The sequence below is a fragment of the Oryza glaberrima genome, chromosome 4 (genome assembly GCF_000147395.1).
Source record: "Oryza glaberrima chromosome 4, OglaRS2, whole genome shotgun sequence".
NCBI lineage: Eukaryota > Viridiplantae > Streptophyta > Magnoliopsida > Poales > Poaceae > Oryza > Oryza glaberrima.
In genome coordinates, this window is record NC_068329.1 from 29,151,910 (window position 1) to 29,179,552 (window position 27,643).

Here is a 27,643-nt window from a genome sequence, read left to right on the forward strand (position 1 = left end):
ACTTTTCATAAAGTTACAACCCACTCACTCCAAAGCTTTTTCATAAAGTTACAACCCACTCAATCCAAAGCTTAACATACAACCATTTTACATCATCACCCACTAGCAATAATAAAATATTTAACCTCATAAAAATATGCAATATCATCTACAATCTATTTAATTTTACAAATCAACATACAAACATATCCAATCATCATCTCTTACATCATTTTTACAATATTTTAATAAATCTATCTATCATTTTTATAATATTTAACATATACTCATCAACATGTTCCACATTAAAGCGCAGGCATCATTTGTTTGTTTCAGGATAAGTACTGAATAAACACTGACATTTCATTATTTTTTTCTTTTTACTCCTATCTCAATTGTTAAAAAAGTATATTGAAAATTACTTAATAATTCCAGCAGCAAAGCGCGGGGAATCAACTAGTTCTTTTGAAGGATGTTCCATTGACCAACTTATTCATGGACATAACAAGTGCTAAGCACCTTATACAATCCAGAAGTAATTCACAAATCCCTCGTCATTCTAAAGAGAAAGGTCAGCCAAATCAAATGATCTTGAAACGGCCTTGTACCAGGAGTCTGCTCTCTTCCTCCTGTGGGCCTCATCCAATTTCGGGCGGAAGACTCTGGTGTTCTCCTTGTGCAAACCAGCGAAAATTTGTTCCTTCGACCAGACTCCAACAGCTAATCCAGCTGCATACGCAGCTCCAAGGGCAGTTGTCTCAATGTCAGCAGGTCTGACAACAGGGCTACCCAATAAATCAGCCTGCAGGTGTGCATGCAAAATCAGTGATCTTATGGGAATTTGGAGAGATTTTACAATTGCAAAGAGAAACGTTTCACTAAGCTACAGCTACAATTACACCCAGTGCATTTAAAAAGATTGTTTTTCAAGACAATTTCAGTAAGCAATACTATAAGAGGATTTAACTAATTAGCTCAAGCTTCTAATTTCAGTAAGCTGTACTGTAGGAGGATATAAGTAAATTAGCCAAAGATCAGTTATCAATAAGATAGTGAATTTTGAAATAACAGTTCATAGCACTACTGTTTTGTTTACAGATGAAGACAGTACTTATATATTTTTTTCCTGTTTGAGATTGATAGCATAGTGCTGTACAGATGTGGCTGCAATCATGTCAAGTATGATTCACAGAAGTACGAGGTCATTATGTGCAAAAGGTAACAATTGGTGCTTTGGTTAACCTTAAATAGAAAGAGGGACACAAAGAGCCAACATCTTGCATTTCATTCATTTTCACCAAGTCAAAAGCACAACTATAAGCATGAACATTTCAGGTGGTGGTAACATCAACGTTGATAACCTATTTGAATTATTTTACTCTTAAACGTAGTTGCTCATCAACCCAGAAATTTCGCATCTGCGTGATAGTAAATGTTCCACTGTTCCAATGGAAAAGCTAGCAGAGTATTTATTATTCTTTTTAAATCTCGTGAGAAGGATTATTACCTGGATCTGCATGAGAAGATTGTTGACAGTAGCACCACCATCAACGCGCAGCAGGAACTCCCCTTCTGCACTCTTCACTTCTCCTGCCTCCCCAGCATCCTTGTGCATGGAGCTGAGGACATCATTCACCTGAAAGCACATACTCTCGAGCACTGCTCGAGCAATGTGCCCCTTGTTAGTGAACCGTGTGATTCCTATACATATGCCTCTTGCATCATCCCTCCACCATGGTGCAAACAACCCATTGAATGCTGGAACAAAGTATATTCCACCTGAATCCTGCACAGTATCAGCCAACTTTTCAATATCAGCTGCTGTGCTAATGATTCCAAGGCTGTCTCTCAACCACTGAACTGCGGCACCAGCAATTGCGATGGAGCCTTCTAGAGCATAATTAGTGGGTGCGCTTGGGCCAAGCTTATAAGCAATCGTGCTAAGAAGACCATGGGAGGATTGGGTAGGCTCCTCCCCTGTGTTGAGAAGAATGAAGGCACCAGTTCCGTAGGTGCTTTTGGCTTCACCTTTCTGGCACAGCTGCCCAAGCATTGCAGCATGCTGGTCTCCTAGGCACCCAGCAATAGGGACGCCCGCCAAGGGAAACCCATTGGCAACCACACCAATTCTCTCCGAGTTACTGATAATTTTGGGCAATATCTCAGCAGGAATTCCTAACGTCTCAAGTGTTGGTTTGTCCCAGTCAAGTGCCTTCAGGTTCATAAGCATTGTGCGAGATGCATTGGAGCAGTCCGTGACATGGTGCCCAAATACTTTATTTCCATCACGATCTGTCCCGCCAATGCCTCCTGTGAGGTTCCAGATTAACCAGGTGTCAATTGTGCCAAATAAGGCATCACCAGCTCGGACTGCATTCTTGACGGCATCCACATTTTCGATCAACCATAACACCTTCAAAGCACTGAAATAGGTACTGATTGGCAATCCACATGTCTCAACAAAGTGGGTTCTACCACCAGAAAGATCACTTTCCAATCTCCTGAAAGGTCAAACATTATGAGAAAACTGCACTATATAACACTGATATGTCAAACATGATGGACAAAGGGAAGACCTGCAAATGGGGCTTGTGCGAGCATCCATCCATACAATGGCATTGTATAGAGGAAGGCCTGTGGATTTGCTCCACATAACAGTGGTTTCCCTCTGATTTGTAATACCAATGGCCTTCAGTCCAACATCCATATTATGACCATCAGCTGCAGCTTTGTCAAGTGCCTTCGCCATGCATATCTTCACACTCTGCATAATCTCCATAGGATCATGCTCAACCCATCTGTTAATTCATACCAGCAGACAGAGTCACAACTCACAAATAAGTAAAGCAAAATCATAAGTTGTCTCTAAAAGGCAAAGTAAAGTGGTATCAAACATCAACAAAAATTCAAGACGAATTTTTCAGTGCATCGCACATATATGTGGCACTAAAGAGAACATGCTACAGTGAGTCTGACCACTGACCAGAAACAGAGACAATAGAATGTCACAGCATAAGGCACGCCTCAGTTTGGTCGGTTTCTCCTTGCACAAATCAACAAAACAACAGAACAGGATTCTAAATTTTCTACTATTCATGCAAGAAATGTATACTCATGTGGACAATAAAGAAGTTGCCCCCCTTAAAATGCATCAAGGTAATTATTAAAATTTTAATAGATTTAAAGTAACTCAGGCTAATCAGACATCTCTTCATGAATACAGCATTGAGAAGTCAAATTTCAAAGCACAAGTTATGATGGTCACAGATCAATTGTCAAGGAAACAAATTACTCAAGCAGATAAAGAGCTTGATCCTTAAGGCGCCATAGATTTAAGTACCCCTGTCCCCAGATGATAGCTCAAAATCAAGAAGACTAGACTTTTGCGACTCCATTAACTCAGTAAGAAAGCAAGCAACACTTAACATGATAATCATGTAGAAAAATATGAACCTATCCTTATCATATTCCGAATTTGTTTGGCACTATATAGCTTAAATCTCAATCGTTCAAAGGAGGAGGAAAGGAGCTTTGTTGTGAAACATAAAAGGCCATAAGGGTGTGCATTGATGGTTATTATCTAGCACTAGAAAATTATAGAGATATGTGCAAAAAATAAATAAAGGAGAGCAAAATATCCTATTTCTGGCATCACATATTATAATCCTAATTTGACAATTAAGCCATCAAAATAAACGGCAATGGAAAACCTGATACAGCAACAAGCAATTAACAGTACTACTACTATGAACCTCCACAAACAAAACAAAATGAATCACAACCACCACAAAAAGGTAGCATCTTTAAAACTAACAGCACCTCAATTCCATCCAGGTCAACCAATCGAGCAGTACATTCAGCCCCAGAATCCATCACACAGATCACATCATAATCCCATGCTAATGCCAATCTCCACCCGAAATATCACATCGTTGTAAAGAGCATCACTAATTAGTAGTTCAGCACACTTACCCAGCCTCCGGGTAGTGCTGCTTGAACTCGAGCTGATGCGACGCGACGGGCTTGGCGTGGCGGTCGTAGACGATGAACCGCGTGCTCGTCGTGCCCTGGTCGATCGACGCGACATACACCTCCTCCGCCATCCTCCTCCTCCCCCACACCCTCACAAAACCTCACCACAATTCCGGGGGCGCAGCGAGAAGCAGAACAGATTGGACGCCGGGAGGGATGGAGAGAGGGAGAGAGAGAGAGGAGAGGAAATCGGGGAGGAGGCAGACGAGCAGATGGCGTCAAATCGGAGTGGGCAGTTAGGAGTTGGGAGGAAATTTTATAGGCGACGCGCCGATCCGATTGGTGGGGGAGGCGAGGCAACGACGCCGCAGCGGAGGCAACAAGGTGGGCGTGGAAGTCAATGCCCATTTCCTTGTCCACTCCACGTCTCCACCACACTGCTCTCTATCCTCTTCGATTGGAAGGAGTTTTTCGCGTGCGCGTCCCACAAAATCTGGGAATTTTGCGGGGGTTGTTGCTGCTGCTGCTGGCGAACCGCGCGGACAATCATGGAGAGTATTAAAGCCCTGACGGCTAGAGATAATGATAGATTAGTTCGTGTAATCGCCGATTTGCTGGGTGTGAATAGGGACTCCCGGACAATCTTATCCTAATAATGACGAACTGAGGACGCCATCTCAAGTGGAGACTTGGGAGAGTTGGGACGCATGTGCATTGACAGGCAATTTGGGTGTCCTGATTGGCACAGGCACTTGCACATCAACAATGACATCACATGGACGCCTTACTAGTCTCCATGGATCGCGACAACAGGTACAAGTAGTAACTTGCTCACGAGTAATTGTGGTGTTGTGCTCCAAGCCAGAGAGCCGGCACACGCAACGTGTCGTTCGTATTATCCGTTGTACAATTCCTCTTAGACTACTTATCCCTATACGCATGACGCATCTCTTTTTTTTCCCTGTTCACATGTTACAGTCAAATTGGTCAGTGTTTCATAAATACGAGATAGTAGGAGATAATCATAAGTAGCATACTTGACAGCGGGAAATTGCCTAATTAGTGGATCGGTCACTGTCAGTCAAAGTCAAGGGTCAGCATGCGGCACGGGTTCTCCGTTCACGATCCGAAACTTGGGAGATCTCCTTTTAGCTTGTGGATATTTCAGCGCAAAGTTTAGATTTTGGTTGAAATTATAGATGATGTGACTGAAAAATTATGTATGTATGACAGGTTAATTTGATGGAAAAAAACTGAAGTTTGGGTCCAAACTTTATATCTAAACACAGCCTCAGTTGCAGATTTTCTCCTCTTTTTTTGCAAGTTCAGAGGAGCGCATGGCTACTGGGGCTGTGTTTGGATCCAAACTTCAGTCTTTTTCCATCACATCAACCTGTCATACACACACAACTTTTCAGTCACATCATCTTCAATTTCAACCAAAATCCAAACTTTACCTTAATCTAAACACAGCCTGATAACAAATCAACAGACAGGAATCCTGCCTGGTTATTGACAGGTAAGTTCTCGCCTGATATTTCGAGGTGCAGAGTTGGCTCTAGTTGAGGTGATGTGCCACTCCAAAGTCCAAACTAATTGAGACCGAGTTTAGGGTGTATTTAGGTCCAAACTTTAGATCCAAACTTTCAACTTTTTCCATCACATCAACATGTCATACACATACAACTTTTCAGTCACATCGTACCAATTTCAACCCAAACTTTCAACTTTAGAAGGAACTAAACACAGCCTTAGTTTTAAACTTTCAACTTTTCCATCACATCAAAACTTTCCTACACACACATAAACTTTCAACTTTTCCGTCACATCGTTCTAATTTCAACCAAACTTCCAGTTTTGACGTGAACTAAACACACCCAGCACCCTGCAGTAGCTTGTTTAATAAGTTAAGATACAGCATCAAGAAAAACAATTGCTCACACTAGAAAATGGGCAAGCATACGTACGACGGTATGAGGACGGACAAAAATCGTCATAATCTTCAACCACTTCATCAAACCAATCTTAAAAGGACCACTAGAGCATACCTGATATCATTGATGCAAATAAATCAGTCTGGTGTCAGCGCAACGCAAACCATACCAATCGGCTTCACCAATGCTCATCAAACCTCTCAACCTATTTTCACACGCTATTCGCTGTCGTTTTCGCCATCGGACTTGAGATGCTTGCATCTTTGCGTCCTTTGCTGGAATCGCATGGCAGGACCTGTTCGTCCGGTCCGGTTGATGTTACAACTTTGCTCTTGGAAAAGGAAGCTTTCATGGGCCGAGGAGGCGTTGTGGCAGGTCCAGCCTGATTGCTGCCACTGGTAACCGGCCCCAAGTCAATCACAGAAGAAGCTCCCAAAAGGCCGGGGGAAACAGAAGATTGGGCCAAAAATTTCTTTTGGAGATTTTGCAGGACCGTGCCAGGTAAGTTGTTGGTGGGAATGGGATGTACAGATGACTGTACAAGTTGCTTGCAGGCTCCGTTGCGGACGCCATCGAGCTCGACGTTCCCGGCTTCAACTATGAGGTCCCGGTTATCGTCAAGTTGTTGGCAGAACGCACCAAGACGAAGTTGCTTCCAGGCGCCGTTACGGACGCGACGTGCGAGTTGCGACTTGACTGTATGCGATCGGGCTTTGCATCTGCTCAAGTTGCTTCCTCCGTATCGAAGTAAGTTTATTTTTTCGCTCGTCTTACACATATCAACACGAATTTAGAAAACAAAACTAAAATACCGCATACTTCACCAAATCTTAATGCAGTTATTTATTACTTTATCTATTTTTCACGAAATCTAATATAATAATTACTTAAAATAAATTTATTTTGGGATAAACAAAAAAGACATAAATGATCTTTTCCTAGGACGGAGAATGTATAATGCAATGCTACATTCAATCTCTAAAGCTCAATTTGAGGAGCTTAAAATTCTAAGAAACAATTGATTGGTAGACAGTTTCTGAGAATTTAGAGAAGCTAGATTTCTTATAACTACAACTTCTCAAAAACTGAAGAAAAAGTTAAACGGTTTAAGAGACTTTCTGATTCTAGAAAAAGGTATAGATGCTAGAAGCTTTTCAAACAGACCCTAAACTCAGATGCTGAGGGCACGCAACGCGAAGGTGACCCAGAACCAAAAAAATAAAAGAGTGAATTGCACTTTGAGCCATGTTTTATTGCCAAAGTTTCACTTTGGATCACTCTATACACAATCTTTTCACTTTGGACTAGACAACTTTACCTTCGTTGCACAATAAACCACCATAACTCTTTACGCTAGTGATGTCTAGCGTTCTTTCGATAAAGGTATGGCAAGCATTTAGACATGAAAATTTACTAGCACGTCATTAACAATTCGCTCAAAGTCATAGAAGAACTGAAGATGTGGTTTGGGGTGCTTCATTGTGCAACAAAGATAAAGTTACCTAGTCTAAAGTAAAACTTTGATAATAAAATATAGCCCAAAGTGAAATTAACGACGTCGACCAGCCCGTACACCACGGGAGAAGGGGGATCAGCTCCGGTGACTCCCAACTTGGCCTTAAAATTTCAGTTATCGACGAAAGCAGATAATCTCATCATGAGATCTCCGCGTTCCTGCTGTCCCACACTCCCACTTGTCCTTCCAGAATCCCAGACTGCAAAACTTTAAAACCACAAAGCTAGCTACAGGGTCGTCGCGTGTCAACTCACAAAAGTCACGGACCGGGTACGACCAGGAAAACCTGGTCCAATCAAAAGTTGCTTCACCAGCCGTGTGTACCCATGCAAGTTCATGGAAACAGGACAAACGCAGCAGCATGATAAAACCACGGACGCAATCCAGTAATCCACCACTGATCGATCATCCTCAGGTGTCTCCAGCCCGCTAGAGATGAGCGCAGGAGAAGACGGAGTTTATTTCAGGATGAGATTCTTCTTCTTCTTCTTCTTCTTGGTTGCGCTATGCTTGCTAGATTCCAATATCTCCACGTCCCATGGCTGCTTCGTGGAGGAGAGGACGGCGCTGATGGACATTGGCTCCTCTCTGACGCGCTCAAACGGCACGGTGCCGCCATCATGGGGGCGCGGCGACGATGACGACGACTGCTGCTTGTGGGAGCGCGTCAAATGCAGCAACATCACTGGGCGAGTATCACATCTCTACTTCTCAAACCTGTATGATTCTCTGGAAGTGCTAAATGCACATGGTGACTCGTTTTGGCGTTTCAACACGACGATCTTCTCCTCATTCCCGGAGCTTCAGTTCCTGGATCTGTCCAGTATCTATCCCAGTTCTCTAAATATCGATGGTATGTGCACAGTGTCCATCCTGAATAACCAAGATTGCTCCTTGCTTTTGCAATGACTAATATTTTCAGACAAACTATCATAGGCTTGGTAGGGCTGAAGCTGCCCAAGCTACAGTATCTCAACCTCAGTTATAACTGGTTGCAAGAGAGTATCCTCGCAGATCTTGGGGAACTGGTTTCGCTTGAAGTCCTAGATGCCAGCTCCAACGCCATGAGTGGAGTTGTTCCCACTGCAGGTACAGAAATGGATATTTAGAATGAACATAGTTCAGTAAAGAATTAGCATCTTGTACATGTGATGATTATATTTGTAACATCTTGTACATGTGCTGTTATGTTTGTAACATTATTGCAGTTTTAAAAAATCTTACGAATCTGAAGGAGCTGAATTTGAGTGCCAACGGATTCAGCGGAAGCCTTCCGGGGTCATTACTTGAACTACCTCACCTTGATCCCTCGGGAAGTTCGTTAGCAGGACGTACTCCAATTAATTCATCTTTGGAGCCAGTTTCACTACAAGTATTAAATCTCAACAACAACAGGATGAGTGGAGCTCTTCCAACCGAACGAGGTAAAAAGAATGGACATTTCATGCTTGATCATAACATCTGGGCAAGATTTTCTATGATGCTGATTATAACTGATTCATTGTATTCATACTTTGCACAGCATTCGGATATCTAAGGAACCTATGAGAATTGCATTTGAGTTCCAATAACTTCACTGGAAACATTTCTACTTTCTTGCTTTCACTTCCGCATATTGAACGGTTGGATCTCTCGGGAAATACGTTTGAAGGACCTATCCCTATAAGTCCATCTTCAAATCTTTCTTTGTCTCTCAAAGGTCTTCGGTTTTCCCAGAACAATCTGAGTGGTAAACTCTCATTTTTTTGGCTGAGGAACCTCACTAAACTTGAAGAAATCAACTTGTCAGGGAATATTAATTTAGCTGTTGATGTCAATATTCCTGGATGGGTACCTCCATTCCAACTGAAACAGTTAGCTCTCTCTGGTTGTGGTCTTGACAAAGGCATAATTGCAGAACCACAGTTTCTACGCACACAACATCATTTGAAGGAGCTTGACTTGTCAAACAATAACTTGTCAGGAAGAATGCCGAATTGGCTTTTTACAAAAGAAGCAACTCTGGTTAACCTAAACCTTGGAAATAACTCGCTAACTGGATCTCTAAGTCCCATATGGCACCCCCAAACAGCTCTACAATCTATTGTTATATCTACCAACCGTATTGCAGGGAAGCTACCTGCCAACTTCAGCGCAATATTTCCAAGCTTGTCCACTCTGGATTTGTCAGACAATAACTTCTATGGAGAAATACCAATGTCACTGTGCAGCATCAAACACATGAAGGACTTGAGCTTATGAAACAATAATTTTTCTGGTGAAATGCCGACTTGTGTGTTCACTGATTTTCCTGAGCTGTGGACCTTGAGTGCCTCGAACAACCAGCTTGGAGGTCTGGTGTTTGGTGGGATGAAAAAACTGTCCATCGGGTTTGCAATGCACCTACAGAACAACAAATTTGAAGGAACACTGCCTCGTAATCTGTCAGGAGCACTAGTAATCATGGATTTGCATGATAACAGCCTGTCCGGTGAACTTGACACCTCATTTTGGAATCTGTCTAAATTGCAGGTACTAGATCTTTCTGGGAACCATATAACTGGCAGTATCCCTCAAAAAATTTGCAGCTTGGCAAGCATTGAAATTTTAGATCTTTCAAACAACAAGTTATCAGGATCTATCCCAAGATGTGCCAGTGCATCTCTAAGTTCGCTTAATCTGTATGGGAATTCATTATCAGGAAACATCTCGGATGATCTTTTCTTTTTCGGGAATACGCGAGACGCGCATTTTTGTATTAAGAAGGAATAAATGTAATTACAGCCAAACAGTTTAAAAGAGAAGGGGACAGGGTACAGGAGGGGGGGGGAACAGAAATCCTAATCTCCTAAGGAATTTGGCGACCCGTGAACAAATGAAGGAACTACTACGCGTGAACAAATGAGAGGGGGGGGGAACAGATCTTTTTCGGATGATCTTTTCAACACATCAAATCTTATGTGTTTGGATATGAGACATAATAAGTTGACTGGTAACCTCAATTGGTTACGGCATCTTGATAAAATCAAGACACTTTCATTGGGATGGAATGACTTTGAAGGCCAAATCACTCCAAACTTGTGTAAACTAAAGTGCCCAAGGATAATCGACTTCTCACACAACAAACTCTCAGGCTCACTGCCACCATGTGTTGGCAACATCTCTTGTGAGAGTGATACGGCAGCTCAAAATTATTCACCATTGCTACTTATTTATGTTATAATAGAGGCTTACATAATTGTTCATGACCCAATAGACTTCACCTTTGCTACAAAAGGGGGACAATATACATATGCTTACAACTTCTTCGATCTGATGTCCGGTATCGACTTATCCGGGAATATGCTGTCAGGAGAAATTCCATGGGAGCTTGGGAATCTGAGCCATATCAAATCCCTCAACCTGTCCAACAATTTCTTCACTGGTCAAATCCCAGCAAGCTTTGCAAACATGAGCGAGATTGAAAGCTTGGACCTTTCCCACAATGAACTGAGTGGATTGATTCCATGGCAGCTGACCAAATTATCGTCGTTAGCGGTGTTCTCTGTGGCATATAACAACTTATCAGGATGTATTCCAAACTCTGGTCAGTTCGGCACGTTCGGTATGGATAGCTACCAAGGCAACAGTAATCTTCGGAGTATGTCAAAGGAAACATATGCTCTCCAGATTCAGGAGCAGATGACTTGCCATCGGAAGGAAGAGACAGTATGGCAGATGATCCAGTGTTCTATGCAGTCAGTGCTGCCTCATTCGTCCTGGCGTTTTGGGGCACCGTTGCTTTCTTGTTTTTCCATCCACTCGGACGGCGTGCAACTATCGCGACAGGGAATTTGGTGTTTCGGTGTGGTCATTAACGATCTGAAGTTTATTTTTCTATCATCCATTTCTGATTGTGAAGTCTCAAGTCTCCAGTTACCAACTGCTTAAAAGTCTTGAGTCTATAATTTTGAATCTGATGTCCATGTTTTGTTTTGGACCTGTCATCTAAATGTCGATGTTGTGTAAATGGCTGTTGAGAAATGTAGCTTGCTATAAGATGAATGAATATATTAGCCTGCAATTTACACAGGGCGCGCTTAAGTGCAGGTTTGCCCTAACCTCATAAAATGGTTTCTCACCATGACATGGCAAAAATAAACTTGTTGGCCCCATTTGGATCCCACAAAATCCAATTCACATTCCCGAAGATTCTGATTTTCTAAATATAATTCAAATTCAAATGTATTTATATGGAAATAAAATCTAGGATTAAATACTAAATATACATGTTAGGTTGTTAAAATGGGGAATGATTCCAAAACTGTATTAGCCGTGTGTGCATATATCGGATGATATCCAACCGAAATAATCCAAGACAAGAGCAGCAATAACACAGAGAAGAAGCAGATCACATACCATCCAACTTCCTCCGGTCCTTGAAGTGGCTACCCTAGGGTTGGTTCGCTGCTGTCTGCGCGGCTATTGGTAGTTGCCGGGAGCAAGTGGAGGAGCGGCGATGCCGGAGGCGGGGCCAGGCAAGAGTGACGACGACCTAGCTTTGGCTGTAGCCATGGACCCGGTGGTTGTGGTGTCGAGAGCAACGGAGCAAGGAGAGAGCGGAGAGCCGCGGAGAAGGGAGGAGACGCAGCGGAGGTGAGGCCGGCAAGCTGGGCAGCAATAGGGGAAGAAGATGCCAACCGAGCCGATTGCCTTGCAAGTTGGGCCAAGCCAAGGTTAATCTGAATTCGAGGCCCAATACTGATTCCCCGCGAGTCCAAGCGGGCCGAATGAATAGGCCCGATCGCAGGCCTTTTGGTAAGGGGCCAACTGAGAATAGTTTCCAGACCATTATAATTTGTGGAAAAAGTACACCGAAGGTCCCTGAACTTATCATTGAGTTACAAAAATGTCCTCAAACCGCAAAACCAGATACCCGGCGTCTCTTAACTAACCAAAACCGTTCACTTTAGATCATTCGATGGTTTTGACCCCGGTTTTTTTCCAACGTAACGGCTGAGTCAGCGTGAGACCCATATAGGCCCCACATGTCAAGATGCCACGTCATCTCTATCCCCCCTCTTCTTTCCCTTCCTCAGTTCCTCCTCTATCTCAGTCTTCTTTGCCTGTAGCCAGTCGGCGGGGCAAGGCGGGAGAAGAGGAAGGCGGCGTCACGGCGGTGGCCGGCGGCGGCGGTAGTGAGGAAGCACAGCGGCAGCCCAGCGGCGGCCAAAGATGGGCCTGGGAAGGTGGCAGCGAGACGGGAACGGCGCGGGCGTCGACAGGGAGGCGGGGGTTGTCGACGGCGGGCACAATGCCATCGAGGTCGCTCACCTCGCCGCCGCGGAGATCTTCGACCTTGAGCTCGCCCGTGCCACTGCTACCAACGTCTCCCGGGCCTCTCCAACGGTCTGACCCCGAGGTCGCACATGCCGCCGCCGCTGGGGTGGTCAGGACAGCGTGCATCTAGCAGCGGGAAAGAAGGCACAGCCGATAGATCAATGAAGATGTCCAATAATTCGATGTGATGCTTTTTAAAAAAAAGATTTAGAAATTAAACCAGGCCTTACTAGTCTACATGGATCGCGACAACAGTACAAGTAGTACTTGCTCAGGAGTAATTGTCGTGTTGTGCTCCAAGCCAGAGACTGCCGGCACAAGCAACGTGTCGTTCATATTATCCGTGGTACAATCCCTCCCCCTATTTAAATATCTGAACCCGTTGATTTTTTAAACATGTTTAACCGTTCATCTCATTAAAAAAAATTAAATAATTATTAATTTTTTTCTATCATTTGATTTATTATTAAATATACTACACTACTCAAATTTTTAATAATATTCATAAAATGTTTTAATAATATTTATAAAAAATTTTAAATAAGACGAACGGTTAAACATGTTTAAAAAAGTTAATGAACTCTAATATTCCTGAGACGGAGATGTATATTACTTATCCCTGTACGCATCTCTTTTTTCCCCTGTTCACATGTTACAGTCAAATTGGTCAGTGTCTCATAAACACGAGATAGGAGATAATCATCAAGGAGCTTACTTGACCATTTCACTCTTGCATGTTCAGTTCAGGAAATGGTAAAAAATATTGACTTTACATCTGATGGAAACTTTTAGTAAATCTGGGATATTTTATACCTTTTCACTTAAGCCCCTTAGGTTTGTAAAATTAGAAATTACTCTTAGATTAGGGACTGAGTTGTAACTGTTCTAGAATTCAATCTTAACCATCCATTCTTCTCACCCCATTTCATCCTATCCCTCCATTCATTTCTATTTCCCAATCCCATCTTTCCTAACCCATTTTTCAAACACACCCGATATGTTCTCAGCTAATGTATTTGCACTTATATATGGTTTGGTTGTGTGACCATTAGATTATACGCATTCAAAAATAAAACACGCTAGTTTCACTTTATTTTCTCGGTTTTACTTTTATGACTTTATATAGCACAACATTTCTTGATAAATCATATTTTTCTTCTTTAGACTTGTATGCAGTGTATGAGTTCAGTTGATATTGTATAACCATGCATATGTACTATATATATAAGATGCATACTCCCTCCATAAAAAAAAATGAATTCAGGACTGAATGTGACATATTTTAGTATAACGAATCTGGACAAATGTATGTCCAGATTCGTTGTCCTAGAATGTGTCACATCCAGTAGGTTGGTTTTTTATGGGACGGAGGTCGGAGGAAGTATAGTGTAAGAATTTTAGTATGCAAGCATATGCATGCATGTATGTATGCAGACCCGTACTGGTAAATTATAAAGAATGGGATTTCTAATTTATATTGTGCATTTGTGTACCTCTCCCAGTGTCAACTAATCCGCGCTGCAGATAATGGCCAGCAACGTAGCATGAACCATATTTGATATTTTTTTTTTGAGGGAAACATATTTGATATTCTTGAATTAATCCACTCTCACAAGTTTTATTCTAACTAATAATGTATCGAAAATGCATATGCATATGACTTAATATCAAGCGATAAACAGTTAATAAATAACTCAGGAAATCCAAATTATAATCAACAATTCAATACATTAATAGGTTCCAGTTAACATCGTGACTTAATCAACATCGCTCTCAGCCAGTGTGATCAATTCATTGAATACCCGGTTTGTTACAGAGCCCGAGAGTGGTAAAAAGCAAAGTTGCTTCCCCAGCAGCATGATAAAACCACACAATCTAGTAATCCACCGTTGATCATTCTCAGACGTCTCAGTGAGCCAAGCACAAGAGAAGGTGGAGCTTCTTCTTCCAAGATGAGCTGCAGCTTTCCGTGGGGATTCTTCTGCTTCTTCTTGGTTGTGCTATGCTTGCCAGATTCCAATATCTCCACGCCCTCCCATGGCTGCTTCGTGGAGGAGAGGACGGCGCTGATGGACATCGGCTCCTCCCTGACGCGCTCAAACGGCACGGCGCCGCGTTCATGGGGCCGCGGCGACGACTGCTGCTTGTGGGAGCACGTCAAATGCAGCAACATCACTGGGCGAGTATCACATCTCTATTTCTCAAACCTGTATGCTTCTGATGAAGTGCTAGATGCACACGGTCACTCGTTTTGGCGTTTCGACACGACGGTCTTCTCTTCATTCCCGGAGCTTCAGTTCCTGGATTTGTCCATGAACAATGCTACTTTCCAGAGCTGGGATGGTAAGTACGAGTCGCATGGCTCCATAGCCTTCCATGTCTCGCACGCATGTATGATCCACGGTTGACAGAACTTACTTTTGTAAATGGAAACGTTCTGGCCAGGTTTACTAGGATTGACCAAGCTTCGGTATCTCAAGCTCAATAACAACTGCTTGAATGGTACTATCCCAGCATCTATTGGGAAATTGGTTTCCCTGGAAGTCTTGCATCTTCAGTTTACTGGCGTTGATGGAGTACTTCCGTCTTCAGGTCCAAAATGAACACTTCCTATAGTAATTCCTGGAGAAGAAAAAAATATATTGATGTTTATTATTGTTTTGCAATTTATAATAATCATCCATATGCATGTTTTTGCAGTTTTTGAAAGTTTTCGGAACCTGCGGGAATTGGATTTAAGTTCCAATCGACTAAATGGAAGCATTCCTTCATCATTGTTCTCACTTCCTCGTCTTGAGCACTTGAGTCTCTCACAAAATCTCTTTGAGGGGAGTATTCCTGTGACACCATCTTCAAATATTACGTCAGCGTTGAAGACATTCAATTTTTCAATGAATAATTTGAGTGGTGAATTTTCCTTCTTCTGGCTGAGAAACCTCACCAAGCTCCAAAAGATAGATGTCTCGGGAAATGCTAATTTGGTTGTTGCGGTCAACTTTCCTAGCTGGTCACCTTCATTCCAACTGAAAGTGCTAGTCCTCTCTGGCTGCAACCTTGATAAGAACATCGTTAGAGAACCAATTTTTTTACGCACACAGCATCAACTAGAAGTGCTTGATTTGTCGAATAACAGCCTGTCTGGGAGCATGCCCAATTGGTTATTTACAGAGCAAACCACATTAGTTTACCTTAATCTTGGAAATAACTCACTAACAGGGTCATTAGGTCCAATATGGTATCCCCAAATGAATCTACAAGCTATCAGTCTTCCTATGAACCGTATCTCCGGACATCTACCGGCTAACATCAGCTCAGTATTTCCAAATATGAGTTTTCTTGATGTTTCTAGCAATACGATTTCTGGAGAAATACCATCATCATTGTGCAACATTACTAGAATGGAATACCTGGACCTATCAAATAACAGCCTTTCAGGAGAATTGCCTAATTGCTTGCTCACTGAATATCCTATACTGACAACCTTGAAGGTCTCAAACAACAAACTTGGTGGCCCCATATTTGGTGGTACGAATCATTTGTCGATCAAACATGCGTTATACCTTGATGGCAACAAATTTGAAGGAACACTGCCGCGATATCTAACAGCAGATTTCGATGCTCATGGAACATTGGATTTGCATGACAATAATTTATCAGGTAAACTCAATTTTTCACAATGGAACCTTTCCACTTTATGCACCTTGAGTCTTGCGGGCAATAGTCTAATCGGTGAAATCCATCCAAGCATTTGCAATTTGACAAGAATTATGCTTTTGGATCTATCTCATAACAACCTTTCAGGGGCTATACCAAACTGTATGACCGCATTAGAGCTTGATTTTTTTATCGTCTCTCATAATTCTTTGTCCGGACATATAGTACCTTTTTCTTTCTTCAATAGCTCTACTGTCATGGCTTTGGATCTCAGTCACAACCAATTCAACGGAAACATTGAATGGGTACAATATCTAGGTGAAATTAAGTACCTTTCACTGGGCAGCAACAAGTTTGAAGGGCAGATATCTCCCAGCCTTTGTCAGCTCCAGTCCTTAAGGATACTTGATTTCTCACACAACAGTCTATCAGGGCCATTGCCATCATGTATTGGAAACCTCTCATTTGGACAAAATCCAGTTGGTATCCCTTTATGGTCGCTAATCTGTGAGAATCACTTTAGGTACCCAATTTTCGATTACATCGGATGCTATGAAGATAGAGGCTTCAGCTTCCGTACTAAAGGCAACATTTACATATACAAACACAATTTCATCAATTGGATGTCTGGCATCGACTTATCTGCAAACATGTTGTCTGGACAAATTCCCAGGGAGTTGGGAAATCTGGGACATATCAAGGCCCTCAATCTGTCCCACAATTTCTTTGACGGACCAATCCCAGCAACCTTTGCAAACATGAGTTCAATTGAAAGCTTAGACCTATCCCACAACAAGCTGAGTGGAGCAATACCATGGCAGTTAACTCGTTTGTCATCACTGTCCGTGTTCTCAGTGATGTACAACAACTTATCAGGATGTATACCAGACTCTGGTCAGTTCGGCTCATTTGATATGGATAGCTACCAAGGAAACAACCTCCTACACCCAGCTTCAGAAGGGAGCGAGTGTGCTCCCAGTTCAGGTCATTCGCTCCCGGATGATGGAGGTGAAAAGGCAAATGATCCAATCCTTTACGCGGTCACTGCTGCCTCGTTCGTAGTGACATTTTGGATTACTTTCACATTCACAAGCTTCCGAATGTAGAGCTTCAGTTTTTTTAATACTCCCTTCGTCTCATTTTAAGCGTAGCCATGAGTTTCCGTGTCTAACTTTGATTATCAGTCTTATTTAAAAAAATCCATGCTTAATATTTTTATTGTTATTAGATGATAAAACATGAATAATACTTTATGCGTGACTTACACTTTTTAATTTTTTTTCAGAAAAAAATTTAAATGAAACGGACGATCAAAATTGGACACAGAAACTCATGGTTGCGTTTAAAATGGAACGGAGGGAGCATATACTAGTACCATCCAACATTCTACTCGTACTGTTCTCTCAAACGTGTAAATTATTTCCTAAAGAAAATTGTAACCTTGCATATGTGCTATGTACTGTAGTAACTTTTTTTCCTTGTCGACAGTAGAGACACGTGCCTTAAAAGATTCGTCTCGTAAATTAGTCGCACTCTGTGCAATTAATTATTTTTTTAGCCTATATTTAATACTTCATGCAGGTGTTCAAACGTTCGATATGACATGATAAAAAATTTTGGGGTGGGATTTAAAAAGAGCCTTTGTTAGTTCCCTTCTCGGAATCGCCAAAAGTGAAGATTCTCGTGTCATGTTGCAAATCGCAAAAGATCCCGCGTTGTTGTTATCCCACTTGCCTTTTTTTAAAAAAAATAAAAACTATCCCACTTTGGCATAGTTTCTTATCCTCCTAAACCTCCCCCCCCCCCCACCCCACCCCACCCAACACACACACACCATTTCCAGTAAAGAAATGAGCCATACATGAGTTTAAAACCATATCTCTGCCACCCAAACAAACTACCTTGACTTGAACAGCTCCACCAGCTGTGTTCTTTTACATAGGTTCCCAAGTCCCAACCCATCTCCATCGTTTTCTGCGTGGCTTTTCAAACTGCTAAACGTTACACGTTTTGCAAAAGATTATATAGGAAAGTTGTTTTAAAAAAAATCATATTAATCTATTTCTCAAGTTTTTTTATAGCTAATACTTAACTAATCACGTGTTAATCTATCACTCCGTTTTTCGTGCGAAGGGAAGGGGTCCCCAAACCCTCTAAAAGAACACAGACTAAGACAGTTTGTCAACACGGCTACAGTCCTTTTCAACAACCACAAGAACTGACCACATGGAAAAAAAAGAAGAGGAGAAAACAGGAAAACAAAGTAAGGATGATATCCATCGTCTATTCCAGGCCACCATCTTGACAAGACAAAATCAAACCTTACTTATTGATTATTGTTAATTAGTACTAGTACATGAGGAAGAACCGGTCCAGTCCAGGCAAAGTTGCTTCACCAACAGGCACCATGTCAGCAGAGCGTGTGTACGCATGCAAGTTCATGGAAACAGACAGGAGAATGCACAAATGCAGCATGATAAAGCCACACAACACACCAGGTATCAATGATCATTTCTCCGTTCCCTCTCGCCGTCCGGAGGAGCAGCTTCTCTCGACATGGGCAGCAGGTTTCCATGGGGATTCTTCTTCTTGCTTGTGCTATGCCTGTCGCATCCAGATATATACATGCCCTGTGGCTGCTTCGTGGAGGAGAGGGCGGCACTGATGGACATCGGCTCCTCCCTGACGAGCTCAAACAGCACGGCGCCGCGTTCATGGGGCCGCGGCGACGACTGCTGCTTGTGGGAGCGCGTCAAATGCAGCAACATCACTGGGCGAGTATCACATCTATATTTCTCAAACCTGTATGATGTCCTCAAAGTGCCAGCTGGTGGAGCTATGTTTTGGCGTTTCAACACCACGGTATTCTCTGCATTCCCTGAACTTCAGTTCCTGGATTTGTCCAGTATTTATCTCAGCTCGTTAGGTTCTGACGGTATGTGGGTCAACTTCCATTCTGAATAACCAAGCAAGCATTGCTCCTAGTTTTTCCAACGAGTAACATTTTCGAACAAACTATCACAGGCTTGGTAGGGCTGAAACTGCCCAAGCTACAGCATCTCAACCTCACTCATAACAGGTTGCGAGAGTATCTTTGCACCTCTTGGGGAGCTGGTTACGCTGGAAGTCTTAGATGTCAGCCACAACTACATCCAAGGAGTGCTTCCCACTGCAGGTGGGAAGCATTGTTCAGTAAAGAATTAGAATCCTGCAGGCAAGATCATATATTTGCAACTTCATTGCAGTTCTCAAGGAACTTACAAATCTGCAGGAGTTGTATTTGAATAACAATCACTTCAACGGAAGCCTTCCAAAGTCTTTGCTTACACTTCCGCACCTTAGGATCCTAGATCTCTCAACAAATTCATTAGCAGGAGGTATTCCAATTAGTTCATCTTCAGAACCAGTTTCAGTGGAAGTATTAAACCTCAGCAACAACAACATGAGTGGAGCTCTTCCAACTGAACAAGGTATGGAAATGAACACTTCTTGCTTGATCATAATATATGGGCAATATTTTCTGTAATCCTGCATATATAACTGCTTCATAATATTCATACCTTGCAGCATTCGGATATCTCAGGAACCTAAGAGAATTGGATTTGAGTTCCAACAAATTCAGTGGAAATATTTCAACTTTCCTGTTTTCACTTCCACATATTGAACGGTTGGATCTCTCACGAAATCAATTAGAAGGATCTATCCCTATAACTCCAGCTTCAAATCTTTCTTTGTCTCTCAAGGGTCTTCGGTTTTCCCAGAACAATTTGAGTGGTAGGCTCTCTTTTTTTTGGCTGCGGGACCTCACTAAACTAGAACAGATAGACCTGTCAGGGAATTCTAATTTAGCTGTTGATGTAACTATTTCTGGATGGGTACCCCTGTTCCAACCGAAGCAGTTAGCTCTATCTGGCTGTGACCTTGACAAAGGCATTATTGCAGAACCACATTTTCTACGCACACAACATCATTTACAGGAGCTCGATTTGTCCGGCAATAACTTGTCAGGAAGTATGCCTAACTGGTTGTTTACAAAGGAAGCAACTCTTATTAACCTAAACCTTGGAAATAACTTGCTAACTGGATCCCTAGATCCAATATGGCACCCCCAAACTGCTCTAAAATCTTTCATTACACCTACCAACCTTATTGCAGGAAAGCTACCGGCCAACTTTAGCTCAATATTCCCAAGCTTGTCAACTCTGGATTTGTCAGGCAATAAGTTCTTTGGAGAAATACCAATTTCTTTATGCCACATCAACCAAATGCAAAATCTGTACTTATCAAACAACAACTTTTCTGGTGAAATGCCGGCTTGCGTGTTCACTGATTTTCCTGAGCTGTGGACCTTGAGGGCCTCAAATAACCTACTTGAAGGTTTGGTGCTTGGCGGGATGAAAAACTTGTCCGTTGGGTTTGCAATAGACCTAGGGAGAAACAAACTTAAAGGAACACTGCCTCATGATCTGTCGGGAGCATTAAGATTCTTGGATTTGCAAGATAACAAGCTGTCTGGTGCACTTGACACTTCATTTTGGAATCTGCCGAATTTGGTGGTACTTAATCTTGCAGGTAACCATATAACAGGAAATGTCCCGAAAAACCTATGCAACCTGGCATCGGTTCAAATTTTAGATCTTTCAGGTAACAACTTAATAGGGTCTATACCAAGATGTAGCAGTGCATCATTAAGTTCACTTAACCTGTCTGGGAATTCCTTGTCAGGAGACATCTCAGATGATCTTTTTAACACGTCAAATCTTATGGCTTTGGATATGAGATATAATAAGTTCACTGGCAATCTCAATTGGTTAAAGCATTTTAATAACATTAAGATACTTTCATTGGGTTGGAATGAATTTGAAGGCCAAATAACTCCAAACTTATGTATACTCAACTGTCCAAGGATAATTGACTTCTCACATAACAAACTTTCAGGTCCGTTGCCACCGTGTGTTGGTAACATCTCTTGTGTGGACAACAGGGTAGCTCAAAATATTTCACCATTCTTCCTACTTGGTCTATTGTTGACAGAGGTCAGCATAAGTGTTTATAACCCAAGAGTTTTCACCTTTGCTACAAAAGGGGCATGATACACATATAGTTTGAACTTCTTTGATTTGATGTCTGGCATCGACTTATCTGAGAATATGCTGTCAGGAGAAATTCCATTGGACATTGGAAATCTGAACAATACCAAATCGCTCAACCTGTCCAACAACTTCTTGACTGGCCAAATCCCAGCAAGTTTTGTGAACATGAGTGAGATTGAAAGCTTGGACCTTTCCCACAATGAGTTGAGTGGATCGATTCCATGGCAGCTGACCAAATTATCATCGTTAGCGGTGTTCTCTGTGGCATACAACAACTTATCAGGATGCATTCCAAACTCCGGTCAGTTCGGCACGTTCAGTATGGATAGCTACCAAGGCAACAGTTATCTTCGCAATATGCCAAAGGGAAACATATGCTCTCCAGATTCAGAAGCAGGTGACCTGCCATCGGAAGGAAGAGACAGTATGGCAGATGATCCAGTGCTCTATGCAGTCAGTGCTGCCTCATTCGTCCTGGCGTTTTGGGCCACCGTTGCTTTCTTGTTTTTCCATCCACTCGGATGGCATGCAATTCTCGCGACAGGGAATTTGGTGTTTTGGCGTGGTCATTAACGATTTGAAGTTTATTTTTCTATCATCCATTTCTGATTGTGAAGTCTCCACTTACCAACTGCTTCAAAAGTCTTGAGTCTATAATTTTTAATCTAATGTCCATGTTTTGTTTTGGACCTGTCATCTAAATGTCGATGTTGTGTAAATGGCTGTTGAGAAATGTAGCTTGCTATAAGATGAATGAATATATTAGCCTGCAATTTACACAGGGCGTGCTTAAGTGCAGGTTTTCCCTAACCTCTGATTATCATCATAAATTGATTTCTCACCATGACATGGTAAAAATAAACTTGTTGGCCCCATTTGGATCCCACAAAATCCAATTCACATTCCCGAAGATTCTGATTTTCTAAATATAATTCAAATTCAAATGTATCTATATGGATGTATATGGAAATAAAATCTAGGATTAAATACTAAAGAGTACTCAATACTAAATACTTTGTAGGTTGTTAAAATGGGGAATGATTCCAAAACTGTATTAGCCGTGTGTGCATATATCGGATGATATCCAACCGAAATAATCCAAGACAAGAGCAGCAATAACACAGAGAAGAAGCAGATCACATACCATCCAACTTCCTCCGGTCCTTGAAGTGGCTACCCTAGGGTTGGTTCGCTGCTGTCTGCGCGGTTATTGGTAGTTGCCGGGAGCAAGTGGAAGAGCGGCGATGCCGGAGGCGGGGCCAGGCAAGAGTGACGACGACCTAGGTTTGGCTGTAGCCATGGACCCATGGTGATTGTGGTGGAGCTGGTGGTGGCGAGAGCAACGGAGCAAGGAGAGAGCGGAGAGGGGAGGAGACTCCGAGACGCGGCGGAGGTGATGCCGGCACACGGCAGCACAGGGGAAGAAGATGCCAGCCGGGCCGATCGCCTTGCAATTTGCAAACTGGGCCAAGCCTGGCCCAGGTTAATCTGAATTGCCGACCCAATATATGCCGGCCCGATTTTATCAAGATTGAGAGATATCCGCAAGATTACGGGGTGTTTGACAGAAAAGGATTAGAACAGATTTAAAAAATATGTAAAATGAGTTGAATTTTTTTAAACACAATACAAATGCAGACGCACAGAACATGCACATATTCACCCCTATGAATACCTCTGTAAGACTGGACCCAACATATATTGAGATTAACGAAATCACTATGAGCGTCTCGTTGTAAGACTGGACCGATATATTTTGAGATTGACAAAATCATTACGAGCGTCTCGTTGTCAATGGATAAGTCACCTACCACTTATAGAATAATTAGCCGTAAATGCGAGCACACGAGTAAGTCTCTAACCCGGGTGGACTGGTTCCATCATAAGGAACCTAATTGAGCTACACTCACTTTACAAATAAGATAAATTATTAGTGTACAATTAATTAAGTATAATTATTTTAAACTTAGAAAATTGATAAATATAATTTTTTAAAGAAACTTTCGTTTTTTTTTGAGAAAAAGCGCAACTTTTAAACTTTCAGAAAACATGCCCAAAAAAGGACTTTTCCACTCGATTAGCTTCACCGCAGATTGATGCTGAAGTCATCGGTCCAAGTACACTCGCTTTGACCCTTGTTGGTCTTTCGTTTTGCTGGTCAAATTGTGACTTTTGACATCCCTGTAGAACACTCCCATCCAAGTGTTATAACACAATACTTCTCTCTGATCTCAAACTCATCAGACTAGCCTCCTTCGTTGTGGCATGGGTGCCTACTTGCTGACATGGGGATCACTGTCCTTGGTACTCCTATCCGTGTTGCAATCCTCCATGATGTACATGTCCTCCGGCTGCTTCACGGAGGAGAGAGCGGCTCTGATGGATATCAAGTCTTCTCTTACCAGAGCAAACTCCATGGTGGTTCTTGATTCATGGGGGCAGGGTGATGACTGCTGCGTGTGGGAGCTCGTGGTGTGCGAAAATAGCACCCGCCGAATATCTCACCTCCACCTCTCAGGGATCTATTATCCTCCCATTTCAACTCCCAGTGATCGTTGGCACCTGAACTTGTCGGTGTTTTCTGCGTTTCATGAGCTTCAGTTCCTGGACTTATCATGGAATTACCCCAGTTCGTTAAGCTTTGATGGTAGGTGTGTGTGTAGAGAGAGAGAGAGAGACAAAGTACACTTTGAATTTAATTTATTCCAATGTTCAGGTGCTTCTTGTCTCTACAAACAATTCCTCTATGCTACTGCAGGTTTAGTTGGACTAAAGAAGCTTCAATATCTGGACTTCACATACTGTTCGTTGGAAGGGAGTTTCCCGGTATTTAATGGGGAATTTGGTGCACTGGAGGTTCTAGTACTCAACCATAACCACCTCAACAGAGGACTTTCAGCACAAGGTAAAAATCATGCCAAAATTTTGCCACAAGCTAGTACTGAGGTCAAGCTTGACTATTCATGTTATTTGTAATTCTGTTGCACGAACTATCCATACTGCAGCTTTTCAAAATCTTCAAAACCTGCGGCAATTGAATTTGAGTTTGAATCATTTCGGTGGAGAACTATCAACATGGTTGTTTGAGCTTCCCCACCTTAAGATCCTAGATCTCTCAAATAATCTTTTTGAAGGAAGTATTCCTACGAGTTCATCACTGAAACCCTTTGCCCTGGAAATCTTGGATCTCAGCCACAACCATTTGAGTGGGGAGCTTCCAACAGCAGGTGCAACAGATTAATTAAACCTATTTCATAATAAATTTATTCCGTTTTTTAACATATGACGCCGTTGACCTTTTGAGATCCAGTGCCTTCTGTAACTATTGCGCACTTGAACGCATGGCAGTTTTGAAGAACATCAGGAGCCTAAATTTGCGTGGCAACCAATTCCAAGGAAGTCTCCCTGTTTCGTTATTTGCACTTCCTCAACTCAAGTTCCTGGACCTTTCTCAAAATTCTTTCGATGGGCATATTCCAACACGTACATCTTCAGAACCACTTCTGCTTGAAGTATTAAATCTCCAGAACAATAGGATGAGTGGATCACTTTGTCTTTGGAGTGAACGAGGTACAGAACAACAACCATTTCCTTCCTGAAGTACCAGTAAAAATAATGAATAAGATGATATCCACTGTTTTTGCAGCATTTGGAGACTTGCAGAACCTACGTGAATTGTATCTGAGTTCCAATCAGTTCAGTGGAAGCCTTCCTACGTTCTTGTTTTCACTTCCTCATATTGAACTATTGGATCTATCAGCAAATCTCTTAGAAGGGCCTATTCCTATTAGCATATCTTCGAATCTTTCTTTATCGCTTAAGAACATTCGCTTCTCCCAGAATAATTTGAGTGGTACATTTCCATTTATTTGGCTGAGAAACCTCACAAAACTTGAGGAGATAGACTTCTCGGGCAATCCTAATTTAGCTGTTGATATCAATTTTCCTGGATGGATACCCCCATTCCAGTTGAAACGGCTAGTGCTCTCTAGCTGTGAGCTTGACAAGAGTACTCTTTCAGAACCATATTTTTTGCACACACAACATCACTTAAAGGTGCTTGATTTGTCAGACAATAACTTGACAGGGAACATGCCTAATTGGTTGTTCAGAAAGGAAACAGCACTGGTCAGCCTAAATCTTGGAAATAACTTGCTCACTGGATCATTTGCCCCAGTATGTCGTACCTGCGAATTTTTTCAATATCTCAACTTATCCATGAACCGTATTGAAGGACAACTACCATCCAACATCAGCTCAATGTTTCCCATTTTGTCCATCCTTGATTTTTCTAACAACAACTTTTCTGGGCAAATACCGACATCATTCTGCCAAATCGGCTCAATGGATTATTTGGACCTATCAGATAACAGAATTTCTGGAAAACTGCCAGCTTGCATGTTCACTAATTATATGCTAGTGACCTTGAAGGTCTCGAACAACGAGCTTAGCGGTCTGATTTTTGATGGGGTGAACAATCTTTCTATCATATCACAATTGTACCTGGACAATAACAAGTTTGAAGGAACGATACCCCATAATCTGTCAGGACAGCTAAAAATCATTGATTTGCATGGTAATAGACTGTCTGGCAAACTCGATGCTTCGTTTTGGAACCTCTCTTCTTTGAGAGCACTCAATCTTGCCGACAACCATATAACTGGAGAAATCCATCCACAAATTTGTAAATTAACAGGAATTGTATTTTTAGATCTATCAAATAACAACCTTACAGGTTCTATACCAGATTTCAGCTGTACATCAGAGCTCCGTTTCCTTAACCTGTCTAGGAATTACTTATCAGGCAATCTCTCTGAAAGTTATTTCAATACATCCAATCTTATAGCTTTGGATATCACATATAATCAGTTCACCGGCAACCTTAATTGGGTAGGTTATCTCGGTAACACAAGGCTACTTTCCTTGGCGGGAAATAATTTTGAAGGACAGATCACTCCAAACTTGTGCAAACTCCAGTACCTGAGGATAATAGACTTCTCACACAACAAACTCTCTGGTTCATTACCAGCATGCATTGGTGGTCTCTCTTTAATAGGCAGAGCAAATGATCAAACTCTCCAACCGGTCTTTGAAACTATATCAGACTTTTATGACACCCGTTATAGTTTAAGGGGCTTCAACTTTGCTACCAAGGGGCATCTTTATACATATGGTGGCAATTTCTTCATTTCAATGTCTGGCATCGACCTATCTGCAAACATGCTGGATGGAGAGATTCCTTGGCAGCTAGGAAATCTGAGTCATATCAGGTCACTCAATCTGTCCTACAATTTCTTCACTGGCCAAATACCAGCAACATTTGCCAGCATGAATGAGATTGAAAGCCTAGATCTATCCCACAACAACCTGAGTGGACCGATACCTTGGCAGTTAACTCAATTAGCGTCGTTGGGAGCATTCTCCGTGGCGTACAACAACTTATCTGGATGCATACCGAACTATGGTCAGTTGAGCTCATTCAGCATTGACAGTTACCTAGGCAACAACAACCTTCACAAAATATCTCAGGGAAAGAGGTGCTCTCCTAGCCCAGGTGCTGTGGCAAAGGAAGATGTAGGAGAGAGGTACGATGATCCAGTCCTCTACATTGTCAGTGCTGCCTCATTAGTGATGGCATTCTGGGCCACCGTCGCATTCTCATTTTGCCATTCATACAGGCAATCTGTAAAAAACAAAATGTAGTCAACACTACAGCCAAGAGCTTTATGAAACATCATCCCCTGTATGCAATGTAAACTATGCTATCCTTTGGTTCAATTTTCTGTTACATTAAAGGCAGGTATTTGGCGTTGAATAATATTGCAACTCCCCTTCATTGTTGAGAATATACCACATTATACTTAACTGGTACAAACTAGCCAACCGATTGCTTGTTACAATACAACAGATGCAGCTACAAATTTCTTTGTTCTTGCTTATCATTATCATTGGGAGTGGCACCAGCAAAACTCCTTTGAGATCATTATCGTTTATGTTCTTCTCAATCGACTTCGAGAAATGCCCAGGGGTCTTCTGGCTAGCTCCACAAGGTAATGGGCTAGCCGGCTTGGGTTCGAAGCCTCACCCCTTCTAATTATTTGATATTAGAAAAAAATCGATCCATAGCACAGGAAAGAAATCGGTACCAAAAAATAGCACACAAATTTTTCGCTTTTGGCGAGAAGCACAGGCCACCG

The 27,643-nt window shown here is 42.1% G+C and overlaps 3 protein-coding genes and 2 pseudogenes across 3 annotated transcripts; 4 read left to right on the forward strand and 1 right to left on the reverse strand.

Moving 5' to 3' along the window:
- Positions 1 to 263: 263 nt before the first annotated feature.
- LOC127771625 (glycerol kinase) lies at positions 264 to 4,399 on the reverse strand. The gene is made up of 4 exons (XM_052297557.1): positions 3,952 to 4,399; positions 2,556 to 2,777; positions 1,487 to 2,480; positions 264 to 781 (listed from the first exon to the last, which is right to left on the reverse strand). Exons 1-4 carry the CDS (start codon positions 4,080 to 4,082, stop codon positions 539 to 541), a joined length of 1,590 nt encoding a protein of 529 aa, XP_052153517.1. The 5' UTR covers positions 4,083 to 4,399; the 3' UTR covers positions 264 to 538.
- Positions 4,400 to 7,836: 3,437 nt separating this feature from the next.
- Positions 7,837 to 11,272, forward strand: LOC127770953 (receptor-like protein 45; annotated as a pseudogene).
- Positions 11,273 to 14,651: 3,379 nt separating this feature from the next.
- LOC127771621 (receptor-like protein 15) lies at positions 14,652 to 18,119 on the forward strand. Its single transcript, XM_052297553.1, has 3 exons — positions 14,652 to 15,042; positions 15,145 to 15,291; positions 15,400 to 18,119. Exons 1-3 carry the CDS (start codon positions 14,652 to 14,654, stop codon positions 17,457 to 17,459), a joined length of 2,598 nt encoding a protein of 865 aa, XP_052153513.1. The 3' UTR covers positions 17,460 to 18,119.
- A 790-nt stretch (positions 18,120 to 18,909) lies between these two features.
- LOC127771631 (receptor-like protein 15) lies at positions 18,910 to 22,019 on the forward strand (annotated as a pseudogene).
- A 1,692-nt stretch (positions 22,020 to 23,711) lies between these two features.
- Positions 23,712 to 27,191, forward strand: LOC127771630 (receptor-like protein 1). The gene is made up of 5 exons (XM_052297562.1): positions 23,712 to 24,093; positions 24,205 to 24,351; positions 24,452 to 24,673; positions 24,795 to 25,016; positions 25,093 to 27,191. The coding sequence occupies exons 1-5, from the start codon at positions 23,712 to 23,714 to the stop codon at positions 27,147 to 27,149; spliced, it is 3,030 nt and encodes a 1,009-aa protein (XP_052153522.1). The 3' UTR covers positions 27,150 to 27,191.
- The last annotated feature ends 452 nt before the right edge of the window (positions 27,192 to 27,643 follow it).

What these genes read in the sequence shown, in the direction of transcription:
- LOC127771625 (XM_052297557.1), bottom strand. Translation starts at nt 4,082, where the DNA reads ATGGCGGAGGAGGTGTATGTCGCGTCGATCGACCAGGGCACGACGAGC. An exon ending in CAGCACTACCCGGAGGCTGG is followed by an intron (nt 2,778 to 3,951) that starts GTAAGTGTGCTG and finishes ATGAATTAACAG; the next exon opens with ATGGGTTGAGCATGATCCTA. An exon ending in CGCACAAGCCCCATTTGCAG is followed by an intron (nt 2,481 to 2,555) that starts GTCTTCCCTTTG and finishes TTGACCTTTCAG; the next exon opens with GAGATTGGAAAGTGATCTTT.
- LOC127771621 (XM_052297553.1), top strand. Translation starts at nt 14,652, where the DNA reads ATGAGCTGCAGCTTTCCGTGGGGATTCTTCTGCTTCTTCTTGGTTGTG. An exon ending in TACTTTCCAGAGCTGGGATG is followed by an intron (nt 15,043 to 15,144) that starts GTAAGTACGAGT and finishes CGTTCTGGCCAG; the next exon opens with GTTTACTAGGATTGACCAAG. An exon ending in TGGAGTACTTCCGTCTTCAG is followed by an intron (nt 15,292 to 15,399) that starts GTCCAAAATGAA and finishes ATGTTTTTGCAG; the next exon opens with TTTTTGAAAGTTTTCGGAAC.
- LOC127771630 (XM_052297562.1), top strand. Translation starts at nt 23,712, where the DNA reads ATGGGTGCCTACTTGCTGACATGGGGATCACTGTCCTTGGTACTCCTA. An exon ending in CAGTTCGTTAAGCTTTGATG is followed by an intron (nt 24,094 to 24,204) that starts GTAGGTGTGTGT and finishes ATGCTACTGCAG; the next exon opens with GTTTAGTTGGACTAAAGAAG. An exon ending in TTGTCTTTGGAGTGAACGAG is followed by an intron (nt 25,017 to 25,092) that starts GTACAGAACAAC and finishes CTGTTTTTGCAG; the next exon opens with CATTTGGAGACTTGCAGAAC.